Source organism: Podarcis muralis, chromosome 2, assembly GCF_964188315.1.
Source record: "Podarcis muralis chromosome 2, rPodMur119.hap1.1, whole genome shotgun sequence".
In the NCBI taxonomy this organism is placed as follows: Eukaryota; Metazoa; Chordata; class Lepidosauria; order Squamata; family Lacertidae; genus Podarcis; species Podarcis muralis.
In genome coordinates this window covers 49,577,543-49,593,130 of record NC_135656.1, presented here as the reverse complement: position 1 = coordinate 49,593,130, position 15,588 = coordinate 49,577,543, and the positions used below count along the sequence as shown (strand labels likewise).

Below are 15,588 nucleotides of genomic sequence, written 5' to 3'. Positions count from 1 at the left end.
TGTTCTCTTTGAGATTCAACCAAAATTAAAGTGCTTCAGTTTTACCTAGAGAGTTATATATTATAATTGAATTTGTTGTAACTCCTGGGGTCTAGGGTGAGGGTCCAGGTAGATTTTTTAAAAAATAATAAACTCATAGCAAATACCTATTATTTAACATGTATCAAAAGCCAACTCATAATTATTTTTTCCTTTAAATAAGATGTATGAGTGTGAGTTGGCTTTGGCTCAGAGCCAGCAATAGTTGAATAGGCAGCACATGCTAACCTGGGCTGGGGTGTTTTCAGTCTGTCGTGCCAAGGTTGAATTACCGTATTTTTTGCTCTATAAGACTCACTTTTTCCCTCCTAAAAAGTAAGGGGAAATGTGTGTGCGTCTTATGGAGCGAATGCAGGCTGCGCAGCTATCCCAGAAGCCAGAACACCAAGAGGAATTGCTGCTTTCACTGCGCAGCGATCCCTCTTGCTGTTCTGGCTTCTGAGATTCAGAATATTTTTTTTCTTGTTTTCCTCCTCCAAAAACTAGGTGCGTCTTGTGGTCTGGTGCGTCTTATAGAGCGAAAAATACGTATGTTTTAAGATGAGCAGCTGAACAGCATTTTCCAACCCTCCATTTTCATTTCCTTTAAAAAGCTGAATAGCTGCCACTGACTCACCTCCTTGTTTATATAGCCATCTTTATTTATGTCATACAGATTAAATGTCCATCGTAGCTTTTCGTGAACTGTTCCTCTCAACAGAATGGATAGTGCCATCACAAAATCCTTTTGACAGAAGAATACAAATATATTTTAATTGGGGCAGAAAGTTTTCTCCAAGTCTCTGTATAGAAGTGTGTCTCTTATAATATGTTGCCTTATTATAACATTCCCTTCTCTGCAATAACATTTATTTACACCATTAACCATCCCTTCATTAATCCTAAGGATACAGCGATGTGACCTGATGATTCTGCCTACCAGCCAAGTCTCAGTGCCTAGTTCCATACCTCCGCCACATACATTTTAATCATTTTTCTTCATTTTCATTCCAGGGAAGAGTTTTGTTCCAAAGTGGACTCTTTTCAGCTCCTGTCCGCTTTCCCCCAACAATATGTTTAAAAGTTGTCCTGCTATCTTTTTATTTTAAGCACCAACAGTCTGGTTTCATTCTGGTTCAAGTGGAGTCTGTCCTTTTTGCATAGGCCCAGCTTATCCCAGATTTCCCCCAGTGCCTAACAAATCCAAAACCTGCTCCCTGACACTGACTCATCAACACATTGAAACTACAAATTTGTGATAGAGAAAGCTACCTTCTAGGTTCTGGCTTTCAACATGCTACCCAGCAACCTAAATTTTGCTTCCAGCATCTTTTAACCACATTACCCCATATCTTTGGTGCCAACCTTTTCACTTCCATGGGGCTTGCATGGGGATGGGCTGTATCAAGAATGAGAAGATAACATGTACTGGATCAATTTCTGTTGATTACATTAAGTACAAGCTGCCAGGCCTACAACACTTTTCTTCAGAGACATGGAAAGGAAAATGTTTGGAAACTATGATGTTCAGTAAGATGACAGACAATAATAATCAGAACAAACTATTATTCCGTTACCTCAAATTTCACAGATCCATTCTGTGCTGTATCAAATGCATTAAAGAGATAATGGGCATACATACTAGCATCTGAAATAAAACACAGTAAGAGGATGTATTGTTAAAGAAATTTAAATAAGCATATGTACAGCTGAGCTGAATGTTCTCCTGGTTAATTTTTCAACTTGAAAGTAGTGATTTGAGAGGGGACACACCCAACCTCTTAAATCCTACCTTTCTCATACCTGCTCACTACTGTTCACAGCCTCTTCTCCCTTTGCTGCTGCTTCTGTTACCTTTTCCCCCATGCTATTCCATGATTTCCCAAGTAATCCCAGCCAGTTAGAGATCAGATATCTAGCCATTTGGCTCTTTGTTTATGTTGTAGTCACTAAACAGAATATGAAGCCAATTTTGAGAGAGAGAACAATGTTCCCAATGCATATGGCTGACCATAGCCAATCAAGGCTCACAAAACTATTCACAAACCCTTTACAACTATCCTCTCCAAAAATCACCAAGATAGACACTTCTAATTCTAATTAAATTATTTTTATGAGCATATGCAAACTGCAGTCATACATGCAATGCTCACAAGTATTCTGATATTATCCAAAATTATATTCAAAATTATACAACAACCATATCATGGGCATTTTTAAATCACGTGTGGAGTCAGTTTTGGTTCCATACTTTAATGTAGTGGAGGTGCCTGTCAGCCCTGCATTCCAACCCCTCTATAGGGAGATCAGTTTTCTTAAGCTGATGTGCATCATTTTTGTGTGACTCATCATTTCTGAAATTTGAGCTACACTTCATAGATGGAATGCTCTCCACTCACCCCCATGTGGGAAAAACTGTGCATAGATCTGTTTGAACGTCTCTTCATTAACAGCTCCACTAGGACATTCCTGTTGGAGAAAAAAAAATGAGTAAAAAACAGTTAAGATTTCATTTGCAATTCTGCCTGTTCCCAGACACAGCATTCATATCCTTATACTGTACCTCTGCGCACGTTCTGTACAGGATGTATGCTAGCACCCAAGCAATCTCTTGTGGTACTTTCAATCAGTCCTGTCCCCTGCCTTCTATCAATAAGCAACGACTTTTGTGGTTACCAGACAGTAAAAAAATAAGTGGAAGGGGGTTCATTGCATAATTCACTCTACTGCACATATCTGGAGAAGATGAAAATATCTGGAGATTTTCATCTGGAGAAGATGAAAAAATTTAATTTGCCCATGAAACACAAGATTGTAGAGACTGCTGTGAGTTTGTCCCCTCCCCACCTCAGGCAACAAACTTCCATTTGATTCCCATCAAATGAAAGCTACAAGAATCAAGGCAAGTTGGGCTGTCTGGCTATAACAGGGATAGCCAATGCAGTTCTCTCCAGATATTGTCAGACAACTCTGAGAACAGGACTGTGGACTAGATTAGTTTTTTTTTACATTCTTATGTTAGCTCCCGTCAACTCCTTTCAGCATGGCAAATGGTCAAGGATGATGGGAGTTGCAGTTCAACATCTGGAGGGCATTACATTGGCTACTCCTGGAATGTACATTTTGATGTCTCCCAAATTACCTCCATGCCTCTGTTAACAGGATTCTGGGTGCAATCAACAGGTGGTTACTGTTATCTTTATGCTCTTGTACTTGCTGCTAGAACCAAAATGCTGAACTAGGTAGGACTTGGTCTGATTTAGCAAAGTGACTTGCTTTTTCTTCTCTTATTGGTGTACCAATATTAACTACGGCCCAGTTTATTCAGTTCTCTAGATGGAATGCTAGGGAGAATGCTGTATGGCTGGGCTTTCAGTGCCACAATGCAATCAGTCTCACTGACTCAGGATAAAGTACCACATATACGTGCCAGAATTAACCACTGATTCAATGTTATTGTTAGGTTACTTTAGATGTGGATTTAATGGTCTTACAAGGATCTACCTCATTAGATGGTAATGCATAGTACTGCACTTTAAACTGAGGTAAGCCAGCCTTGCTTACACTTCTGTTTATTCTGCTGAGGGGGCCTGGGCTTCTGCCCCAAAGTCCTGCACAAACCAACAGTACCGCCAATGAAACCCGAATATTTTCGTTTATCATTTCTCTTTGCATTTCTTTTATGCTATCCTTATTCCATTGCTACTACATCCAGGTGGATGAGCTCTAATGCAGTCAAAGAAAACTTTTATTATTATTATTATAAGCCTGAATATCTAGGGAACATTTGGAAGCCTGAATATCTAGGGAGCAGCATTCAAAAGCAGCATTTTATCTTTCAGATATTTAAATATCTTTAGGGCAAAAGATGCTTAAATAGAAGGGAATGAAAAGAATGAATGAGAATTAAAGTTAATCCCTCACTTGGAGGCACCACAAGTGCTGACAATAACAATAGTAAAAATCGAAGTGCTGAGGAGTGAAAGAGAGGCTTTTGAACAAGCAGACAATGAGCCCAATCCCACTAAAGCTAAGCACCATTAAGTCCCATTGGTTTTCCTGGGAGACTTAAGGACACACTTAACCAGAATAAATCAACAAATACTTTTCAGAACAGAAACAGGAGAGAATATTTATTTTGTGACATCACTGGTTCATCATCAGCTGAAAAAGCTTCCTATGGTTTTATGGCCAATATCCTCCATGTCAAGACAGACTGAACCAACATATAAAAATAAAGGAACTTAGCCATTCAGAATCTGGGGTGAAATTAAACCCCAATATTAGCCATATAGATCCACCCATATATGCAGAGTTGGAGGGAGAGGTTTGACAGAAGGACAACACAGGGGCCGATCCTGATCTAGCATGATGGATAGGGAGACAATCATTTGCCTCAATTGCAGGCCTGGTCAGAATCGGGTCACTTACACCTCCCCCATCCACAAGGATAGAGGCTTCCACACTGGCTACGCCCCCCCCCCAAGCTTTCAGTTAATTATGGAACTCTGTCCCATGTGTTTCTCCCTCAGATACAGAAAAAAAGAATGTCAGTATTGATAGCAAAATCAGAAGTAATTCAATCGGACTCAGCCCTAGATAAGTGAGTATAGGGCTGCAGCCTAAGTGACCCAGTCATCTTTCCTTTGTATTGATAGCCCAGAAACCCTGTGTCTGTGTATGGAACAAAGATAGATGCTGATCTGTTATCTTGTCACAGTCTGCAGCTTGAAGTTGTTCTACCATGTTCTAATTAATATTCTCACTTGTTACGAGAATATTAATTAGATCTGGTTAATTGATTAATTAAATTAATGAGATCTGGCTCCTCCCAGATTTTGCTGGTTCAGCAGACTTTATAGGGATATTTGCCACTAGATGCCCTACTGCAGTGTTTCCCAACCGGTGTTCCGCGGCACAGGAGTGTGCCGTGAGACATCGGCGGGTGTGCCGCGAGATGCCTGGAGGGAGGCGGGCGAGTCGGCGGCGAGAGGCGGGGCGGCGGCGGCGAGGAGAGGCCGCGCCTCCTGCTGCTGCCTGGCGCTCCTCCTCGCAGCCGGCAGCGCTGCCTGGGCGCCTCCGCGCGACTCTGCCTCGCTGGGTTTGGTCTCCCAGCAGAGACGGGTCACACGCGCCCCTCCCTCCCTCCCTCAGCCTGCGCGGAGGGAGAGCCAGAGAGAGGCATCGCTCCTGCGCGCCGGGAGAGGGAGCAGCCGGAGCGATGCCCCTTGAAATCTTCGCCCTGCCTTCTTCTGGAGCGACGGAGAGCCTCTTAAAACTCGTCCGTCCGCTTCTCTCCCTGCCAAGAGGCGTCCAGCAAGCCGGCTTTGCCAGCGGAGCCAGCCTTGGAACAGACCCATCCGTCAAGCGGGGATTGTGTGTCCTCCTGGACAGAGTGTAAGCAACCGGGTTTAATTTGGGTTACGCGGAACTCCAGCGCTCAGGGCGGGAGTTTAGGAAATCCAATCGGGTGGCGCCGCTCTTCCTTGGGACCCCATGGGGAAACACTGGGGACCTACTTCTAAGCAAACGGGTCTACACGTCTCTCTGCCCCCCCCCCCTTTAACCTTTAGCTTCAAAGCCAGAGCAAACCGAGGCTAAATCCGTATTTACATAGGATAGCTTTCGTGCGTCCCTCCCGGCGTGACGCTGCGCGCTGACGTCACGGGGCGGGGCTTTAATGGTGGTGTGCCGCGAGATTTTTTTTCAGTAAACAGGTGTGCCGTTGCCCAAAAAAGTTTGGGAAACACTGCCCTACTGCAGGGGTAGCCAATGTAGCACCCTCCACACGTTTTGGACTTGTACTTCCATCAGCCCCAGGCCACCTGGACAAAGGCCAGGGACGTTGGAAATGTAGGACAGGTTTCAACTAACTAGCCCCACTAGCAGAAGCCCATGAAAGAACTTCTGCTAGTGCAACAGGGCTTTCTTCTATCTGCTCCCAGCAGCAGCAGCAGCACCCAAAATTGACTGGGGGTGGTTGTGTCAGGAGATTCCCCAGAAAGAGGAGAGGTGGTATTGTTCCATATCGCAAGCTAAAAATTGCCATAGCACTACATTGAATTTATCCCATAGTCCGGGGGGCCACTAGGGGCGCATCGGAAGATGGCTGACAATAACATCTCTCCGACCCACAGGGGGTAATTAGGAGGCTGTGATGGGAGTAAATAGCCTCCCTACCCCCCCAAGATTGGGGGGGGGGCTGCCCTTGCCTGCTGTGCCCTATACCACCCCCGAATTTGTGGGGATGGGGGCACTAGGCAGAATGCCCTCCTGTGGATCTCGGTGCTCCTGGATGCTGTCTCTGATCCGTGCCGCTAGCTGCAAGAACTTCAAAAGGAGCAATTAGGAAGAAGCGAATGCACATATTTCAAGGAAGGAGGGGGAGTAAAGACTGCTAACTGAAGAGTTCTCTGATAAACAAAGGGACTGGATGGGGGAGGGGGAAAAAACTTTCCTTTCTTTCCTCTATGTGATTAAACAAGAATCCCCCCCCCCTCACAAGTCAGAAATGCCGTTTTAATGACTTAAGCTGTGGATTTACGACTGTGTGGAGATAAATTTTCTAACCAAAGCATGTTTTAAGAAGAGCGTAGAAGGTTTAAGAGCTCTGGAATGACGCTGTTAAAAATACCGTCGCCATATTGGCAAGCTCTGTCGGAGGACTTGAGTCTGGGAGGAGGAAAAGAGCTGTTTTTATATTGTGGGTGAGACTCCTTAGTGGGACTTAAGAATGACAGATCTTGAGATTAATGATGGAAAGAGCGATGTTATTTATGAAAGTGATGATATATGGAAACCATCTTGATATGAGGATTGGACGAACGGAAAAATCCACACAGGATATAATTGGTGTTTTTCTGCTTAAGGAGATTATCAGAAGAGATCTTAAAGAAAAAAGAAAAAATATACGAACAAGATGAGATGTGGAAACAGCAAGATAAGACTGGATAGAATTATGAACTTTATTTGGACTGATTTGGATATGAACGCAGTAGCAAGAAGATGATCGGAATCCCCCTTCGGATCTTGAAATATGGGTCCCCTCAACAAAAAATTAAAATTCGGCTTTGTAATTCGGAATTTATGTGATGTGATTTGATTTGATTTGATTGGTCGGTTAATAAAAATTATTATTTTTTTAAAAAAAGAATTTATCCCATAGTCCAGAACATTCCTGATATGATAGTATCACTGTCATGCATGCACGACTAAAATGTTTGATGTTCTCCCTACATCATTTTTAAAATCATTTTTTATAGTTCATTATGATCTCTGGCAATATTTTGAACAAAACCTTCTGGAACAGTATAAAAAGGCAATCTGGCCATTGATCATCTAGTTTCAGCTTTCTGTGACTGGACTGCTTTCAGATGCATCTGCTAATTCCAATCCATTTGTACCTAAAATGATCACAATTTTGTTTCATAAGACCCAATAATGCTCAAGAGACCTCATTAGTAGGGGAGAATAACTTAATATGGCTGACTTGCCAGGCTTATTTCTTGTGAAACGAAGCAGGTATGCCCCTTAGTTTGATTTCTACTGGAGGCTGCATAGCTATTTAAGACTTGCTTATGAAGACTTTGATTAATCTTCTGTCTGGTTAACACACAATGCATTAATATAACTTTTTTAAAAAGTGTATACACACAAAATAATTAGGGTGTTCCAGTACTCTTCCATCATTCCATAGTTTAAACATTCACAGAATTGGGATATCAAAGCTTATAATGAAAACATGCCCCTATTTATTTTGCCTTTTATTGTGAAATAACTAATGGCTACTGGATACCTCCCATTTATTTCAATGGACTCAACAACTTGAAGCCAGTTCCGCTTACCAATTCACTCTTACCTATGCCTGCTTCAAACACAGTAGTATTTACTTGGAAATTGCCATTCTTTGTTGTTCATGCACTTTGCACAAGGGATCGACATGAGAAGTGTGGAGGAAGAAGTGGCCTGGTTCGCACACAATGCAAAATCATGGTTTATTAAACTAAGGTTTATTAACTTTAGTTTAGCACTATGTGTGAGCCCTGCCTAGAACGTAATTATGCTTTATTTGCTACCAACCATGACCAAAAGCTATGGTTTGTTATTTGCTCACAAGTCTTAGTTTTTTTTAAACTATGTATTGGCATTTTTTGAAAAACCAGACCAAGGGTTTGTTTTGTCTTAGTCATTATTGGTTTGACACCCTGTCCCAGATGCTGATAACCCTGTGTGTAACCCTTTATCAAGAAACTGTATTGCAAGAGAATAAAAAAATGAAAGACTTGCATACTCTCCTCTTAATGTGCTTATTCTCTCTTTCACCAATTTTGATTTTTGGAGTGGAGCCTGTTCTCTGGCCTCAGCAATCAGTGTTTTCCTTGAATGAACTGTTTTTGACTATGTGGCCCTTGGCTGGTCCCACACAGACCATGAATTTTAAAACAAAACAAAGCACAATTACACTGCATGGCTTTCTTGGCTAGTCTGCAGATCTCCATTAAAGTGCACACCATTTTTTTTTAGCAGCGTTCTGCTACATGATAAAAAGTCAAACTAGGTATATATCTACCCCTTCACTTATTACAATTTTCTCTCCCTTTCCTTTCCTGCCAAAACTAAGACCATGAGCTGCTTGAAGCACCACCTACACGTGTCTTGATTTGCTTATTTGACTTTGCCATATATATATCCCACCTTATTCCCAAGGAGCTCAAGGGGCATACACGATGCCTCATCACCTTCTCATTTTTTATTCACAACAGTAGTTTGTGAGACAAGAGGTCAGTCACTAAGCTTTATGGCTAGGAGGGTATTGAGTGTTGAATAAATGGCAGATACTGTGAAGTTTTTCTGATCTTTCTTTTTAATTAAAGGAAGTATAGGGTTTTAGGTTTTCCTTTGCTTGTATGCTTTGTGTCCCTCCAGCCCCATGTCAGATGACTGATTTAGCTTATCCAAAGTTAGAGGCATTGCACAGGGCATGTATCATTTAAGTCCCATGGCCTTGAATTCAATTCAGCAATTCAATAGTGGAAAGGTACACAATAGAGCATTTTAAAGGGACTTCCATCTCTCAAAGAGATATCTATTAATGTACTCTGATCTTTTCATATATGAATGCTGTTGACCTATTAAAGATAACAGGCCCAGTAATAATTCCTGCAGTACATGACCCTTTCAATCAGATTGTTAATTTTGCAGCAAGACGCAAAGAGAAGAGGCACTGTATGTGACATAAAAACTAGAGAGAAATGTATTCTCAAAAAATATCAATTTTATCAGTGTCCATTTTTGCTCCAGCAATCAAATCATTTTGGTAACAAATTTGAGGTTTATATTATTTGAATTACTACTTTGGTGGGAGTGGGTATGTTATTGGTTTACCATGTATTAAGATCTGGATCTACCTTGCCACTGGAAAGCTTTGGAAAATGAAGCATGGCAAAACAAATCCTTACTGCAAGAAAAATCAGGATCTGGATATGTAAATCAGTCACATGATGACCTCAACTCAATCTACTTCTCATCAAATAAAAGTGGTATATAAAAGAGCTGGTCTTTTGTTTTCAGTCTCTGGTTATATTAATTCATTTCCGACAGTTCAGTTCTCAAGAGTTCTGTGCTAAGGCAGATATGTGATTAGATGGAAATGTCCGAGACTGACAGGGCTCGGATGAGTGTGTGTTGGAGGCAAGGGAGCTGGAGAGGGGGACAGGGATTTATGGGGTCCAGTGCCACCCATGAAGCAGGAGCCAGGGCAGGGGGAAGAAGAAGGGGTAGAGCTTTCAGGTATGGACAGGGGGGCTGGTGTAGGAAGAGGCTGATCAGGTGAGGGGGACTGGTGAATCCCTGCATCCCCTGTCCCACTATCTCCTAGAACCAGGAGGAACTTGATGAGGGAAGAGCAGCAACAACTTCCATGCAGGAGAAGTCCTAGATTGCATGCATGCAATCCGTCACAGGAGGGCATACAAGCAATCCTCTGTTTGCACAGGGGTTGCATTCCAGGCTTCCGTGCATGTCTGTGTGGGCCCGCAGAAAGTGTTCTGTCCTGTACCTGTTCTGCCCTTTTAGTGACATTTTTTTTAAAAAAACAACTTCCAGATTTGGTGTCGTGTGCATGCATGCAAGATTTTATGTAAATCAGTCATTTGCTGTATAAGCTCATGGTCCCACTGTTGCTGCAATTGCTCTGTAGGGCCCAGACCTGTGGACAGCTGCCTAGAGGCTAGAAGCATGTGCGTACCCAGAACACTGTGAGAGTTTCTGTAAGTGCTTATTTTGTTGATAAAGAGTTAACTATTAGACATGTGCCTTCCTTGGAGGGGCGAGCCAGGACAAGTCATACTCAGAATAGATCCAGGGAAAATAATGGGCTTAATTACATTAAGTCCATTGTTTTAATTTATTCCCTCTGAGAATGTCTTAGGGCTCATTCACACTTCACTTGTTTGTCCCCTGCCTAGAAAGCATGGGTCCAAGAGGCTGCAGTATTGCGGGATAGAGGTTTAATCCTTTCCTTCTCTGGTCCCAGTGAAAATTGCCTCTGCCCCCAAACTGCTATTACTCCTGCACCCAATACAAATAGCAGCTTGGAAGAGGTGGTTTTCTGGCTGGCTGCTGCAAACTCACAACCCGTATAGCAAAACTCTTAGCACTTTTGAAAGTTGGGCATAGACCTAAACAATCTGTATAGAATATGCAGCTCCTACTTCTTAAATCAAGGGGGGGAGGAACATTACCTAGATGTCCAATCCAATATATTTAATATTGACAAAGATTTTAATTAGTCAAAATTAACTGTGAGAACATTAAGAAATAAAAGAAGTTTGGAACTATAAACTGAGCCATTAGGAAAGTGAAGCCAGAGACAAAATTTGCTAACTAATTTGTGAGTAATTATCTATTTTGTGTTTTTATACTCTAAACTGTGCTGTGATTCTTGGATAAAGGGTGGTACAGTGGTACCTTGGGTTAAGTACTTAATTCATTCCAGAGGTCCGTACTTAACCTGAAACTGTTCTTAACCTGAAGCACCACTTTAGCTAATGGGGCCTCCTGCTGCTGCTGCGCCGCCAGAGCACGATTTCTGTTCTCATCCTGAAGCAAAGTTCTTAACCTGAGGTAATATTTCTGGGTTAGCAGAGTCTGTAACCTGAAGCGTATGTAACCTGAAGCGTATGTAACCCGAGGTACCACTGCAGTCGGGTTAAGAACTTTGCTTCAGGATGAGAACAGAAATCGTGAAGCGGCGGCACAGAGGCAGCGGGAGGCCCCATTAGCTAAAGTGGTGCTTCAGGTTAAGAACAGTTTCAGGTTAAGAACAGACCTCCAGAACAAATTAAGTTCTTAACCCGAGGTACCACTGTAATAATAATGTCATGAAAAACATTAGAAAATTATTATTCCTGCTCTAAAGCACATTAATGTGTATGCAGTATTCATGTAACCAAGGCAAAATATATGTATATATTCTCAAGTGCTGATCATTTCACTATCAGTGCTTTCGCATTCTTACGTTTTTGAATCCTCTGTAAAGCACTTGAAGTTCCTTCTTTGTGAAATTGGTTTGTGCCTCAAGTTGTTCTAGTCCTTCTGGCCGGTAACATACTGTGGTCATTTCCAATTCATCTTCAACTTTATCTAAAACAAAGACAGAAAGCTTTATTTCAGGCACTACTCTTGGATTTCAATATGTGATGGAAGGAGTTAAATGTAATACTAATTAATCTTGAAAATAATATGAAACACTAATAATAAAATATAGTGTCGTATTCATCCAGTTTCATCAGAAATGAAATCAAAACTGACAGAAGCCATACCTCACATTTCTCTTTAAGTTCACCTGTATTTTTACAACTTATTACTGTACTCAAAAGTTAAAAACCTTAAGTAGTTACAATCCGACACATTAAAGATATTTTATAATACCTTAAGATGCTTCCAATTTGTCGACAAAATAGTTTCCCTCAATACACAGAGTTGAAAATATTCCACAGCATGCAGTAATATTTTAGAACAATTGTGATATCACAAAGTGCAATAGGTGTAACATGAAACCAGACATGCTTAAACATAGTAGACAAAAGCTGTGATCCCAAGCATACCTTCATGGTAGTATATACCACTGAAACTGATGCAACTTGCTTCTAAGTAATATGTTTAGGATCAGGGTGAACAATGCCTACACCGAGCAGGAATGGAAAATACTCTTTTTCTTTTGTTGTGCAACAAAAGAATTTAAAAGGTTGAAGACACAGCCAACATGATGTCATCGGAAGATCAGTGGAGATTCACCCGAGTTCCTGTCTAAAGTACATACATATTTTTCAGCTTACAGAAGCAGCAAGGAAGTAATGGAGTGGGGTAGTGTACGCTGTGCAAAATATATTTTCACTGATGTGAACGGTACATGAAACACAAGAACACTGCTATACCAAAAAGTCTGCCTTCCAAGCACTATTTGCCAACTTTTTATTATTATAATGACCAGGGGTCATTGTACTTGTGTCTATTACTAAATATTTGTATGTGTGTAGTTTTGAATGGTGATTCTGACCTTGCACCCTCTGCCGGCTCAGTGAGTTTGTTTCCATCAACTCCAGCCAGTTAATAACATGGCTTGGGTTGATAATCAATAATCATGGATGATGTAATCCAGCAACATCTGAGGGGGGCACAGGTTCTTGACCCTTGCTTTGACCATGCACGTTTAGTTCTCCAAGCCTATTTTCACTGTAAAACCCCAGATCTCCCTCTCTCCCACGCACGCGCGCACACACAGAATTACTTCACCCTGCTTCTCTTGCCAGCTACAGCAGTTCTTCTTGCTGCCAAGGTAAATTGGTGTGTAGGTATTCCTCAGAGCTAGAACAGTTGTTTTTAATCATCCCATTTGCTCTCCTTCTAACATTTTCATATTTAATAGTGTCCCACTAGAAATATTGGCTATGAAGAAGAGGGAGGAAAGGAATAAGACAGGGGGAAATTGCATGTGCGCCCCTGGGGTTTTTGACATAGCCTGCTGTGCCATTAGAAGAAAGTGAGCCAAAGAAATTTAGAGGATTCCTTTCTGTTCTTGGTGAAAATGGAGGGAAACAAATGCAACAGGCAAAAAGCAAGCCATTCTTTAAAACTGACAAATCATTGCTAAAAAATGACCATTTGTCCCAAGTCCCCAATAAGCACCTATCAAATTCCCTGCCCATTTCCCTTTGTCCTGTCCTGAAACAAAATCATATCATGTTGGCTGGGGGCAGAAGAGATTCCCTCCCTACAATTCTTTAGCGACAAAGAAACAACACATATCAAAACCCCATTGCCTTTATTTAGCTGTGTCTGGATGTAGGAAATTCCAGAAGGGGAGAGACACAGATGCGGGGTTTACAGGTAGTCAATCCAGCCTTAGGGAGTGGCTCAACAGTTAGCAAAAATGTTCCACAGGTGCAATGTCCCTCGTGGCTCCAACTCAAAGTTAGGAACATCGTCACCTCTTGTCTAGCAGTATGGCTGTTCAGTTGTCAAGGGCGCAGGAACCTGCCTGGAAAAGTAGGTTACGACCCCAAAGAGGAACAGCAACAAACATCCTGGTTACTCCTACCAGTCATGAGGTTGGATTTACCCCATGTGGATAATTAACCTGCAGATATTGAGGCAGATGGACCTCATAAAGAATAATGAACAATAGTCACCAGTGGGAACACATTTTCCCTGAACACAATAGCTGGTTGTGAGAGGGAGGAAAGGAAGATAGAGTAGGGCTACTAGAGTGTTGTGCTAGTGCTTATGCATTGGTTCCTGCCCTCTGTCGCCCAAGTAACATGTAGCAGAATGTTCCCCTTTGAGTCTGTAACAAAACACAGTGGGTGCAGTGGCTGTTTGTTCTGCTCCATATATTGGAGCTGTGCTCATGAGTGTTTTACCAGCACTGGCAATGGTCAGAATGCATAAATGTGTTTGGGAGACACTGCTCCTGCAGTTGGGGTGGGTGTGTTACAGTAACATAATTCCGACTAGACACAATGAGTTGTATCCAACTAAGTCACAGCAAAACTTTCCCTCCCCCCCCCCCTTGTAACGCCCCCCATCCATTCTATGTTCTGGGGGGGTTATCCAAATGCTTCGGAGCAGATTTGGGGGTAGTGTAAATGGTGCATTGGCAGATGAGATGACGGGGAAGTTCTGTTGCTGGTGCGGAAGTTGTTCCACCCATAAATGTGGATAAGCCCTTAGTCGGAGTCCACCCACAAGTTACCTGACTGCTTGCCGGCTACCAAATGTTAACAAGCCTACTTTTCCAGTAGAGAAAGAAGCAAAACCAATGAAGTAAAACAAGCAAAAAGGTTTGATGGCTTTGTTCTCCCTGTTGATTTAATTGAAATTAGATTTTGGCTGAAATTCTGCAGAAGGGAACTGTGCATAGGTCAGTTCTGATTTCCTAGATGAAGCATGGAGCCAGAAGTCCAAGGGAAGTGAAAAAGAGGGTGCTACCATATTCAGAACACATTTTCCATTATACGCAGCCCTATAATTCACAGGAGTCACACAAGTAGTGCACAAGAGGCAATGCTGGTGACTTAGGCTACAGGATATATAACGCCATGTAGGTGGCATAACACACAGCAGTTGTTGGTACCTAACCGTAATGTTCTTCTAGTTCATTCTAGGTGTGGCTGTATAGATGCGGCATGGCCCATAAGTTCATAGTCCTTCATCAGCACAGGCATTGCAGCTTTAGGCCTGAGCACAATGCATCGGGCATTTGAGTCACTCTCATTCATTATAGACTGCATTCTCAGTGACTTGCCTGTAGAGTCAGTGCTGCTTTCTCAAGAAAGCAGAGCCAGGGCCTGCACCTTTGGCCCTGCACCCTTGGTGGGGGCCAACCCTACCACTCCCTAGTTGCCCCCCCCCCCCCGCTTGCACAGAGACATGTGAGACATTATATGGTTACCTTATTTTTGGTGACAATAATGTACCCCTACTTATATGTTTAGGCTGGGATCACATTATGGCAGGGGCTATTACTGAAAATACATTAGGAGATATCCACCCTGAACATCGGCTGTATTTGCTGATTTATTCACATTTATAGCATGTTCACACCTTCTGTATCTCATCAGCAAAACCATCAAAGCTTTTGTCTCCTTCTAATTGCACTTAGATCTTTTACAAGTATGTAGTTCAGATATTTCACACTCTCAAGTGTCTCTCATTTAATACTTGCTTGTCCACTCCTGAGACAGCCATTAAAGTCTTTCTTGTTCCCTTTAGTGGCTTTCATTAACACTAGCTTCCCTGCCCTTTAATCCCTCCTGCACCCAATCAAGTCTTAATTGACTCTACATAATTTTATCTGGTTACTTCCAGCTATTCTAATTTGCAATAAAGCATATTCTGTGGGCATCAAGGCCTTCTCTTGAAGCAGTTATCATAGACACCATAGCCATTCAGTCGGTGCCTCTTTCCTTTTAAATTACACAATAGAGTAAGAAAACATTCTGGCTTGGATCCAAAGAAGCACCAGCATAAGGGGAGGGGGGGAAGGTGACTTTCCCATACTCTCTCCTC

General features: G+C 42.1%; 1 protein-coding gene across 9 annotated transcripts in view; it reads right to left on the bottom strand.

The window, feature by feature from the left end:
- KCNIP1 (potassium voltage-gated channel interacting protein 1) overlaps positions 1-15,588 on the bottom strand; it is a 477,263-nt gene that overhangs the window by 11,627 nt on the left and 450,048 nt on the right. For all 9 annotated transcript variants that reach the window (XM_077924437.1, XM_077924438.1, XM_028717513.2 and 6 more), the window contains 4 exons: positions 11,537-11,661; positions 2,418-2,487; positions 1,596-1,666; positions 656-763 (listed from right to left, as the gene is read on the bottom strand). In XM_077924437.1, coding sequence (XP_077780563.1) covers positions 656-763; positions 1,596-1,666; positions 2,418-2,487; positions 11,537-11,638 — 351 coding nt within the window. In that variant the 5' untranslated portion in view covers positions 11,639-11,661. The remainder of the gene's footprint in view (positions 1-655; positions 764-1,595; positions 1,667-2,417; positions 2,488-11,536; positions 11,662-15,588) is intronic.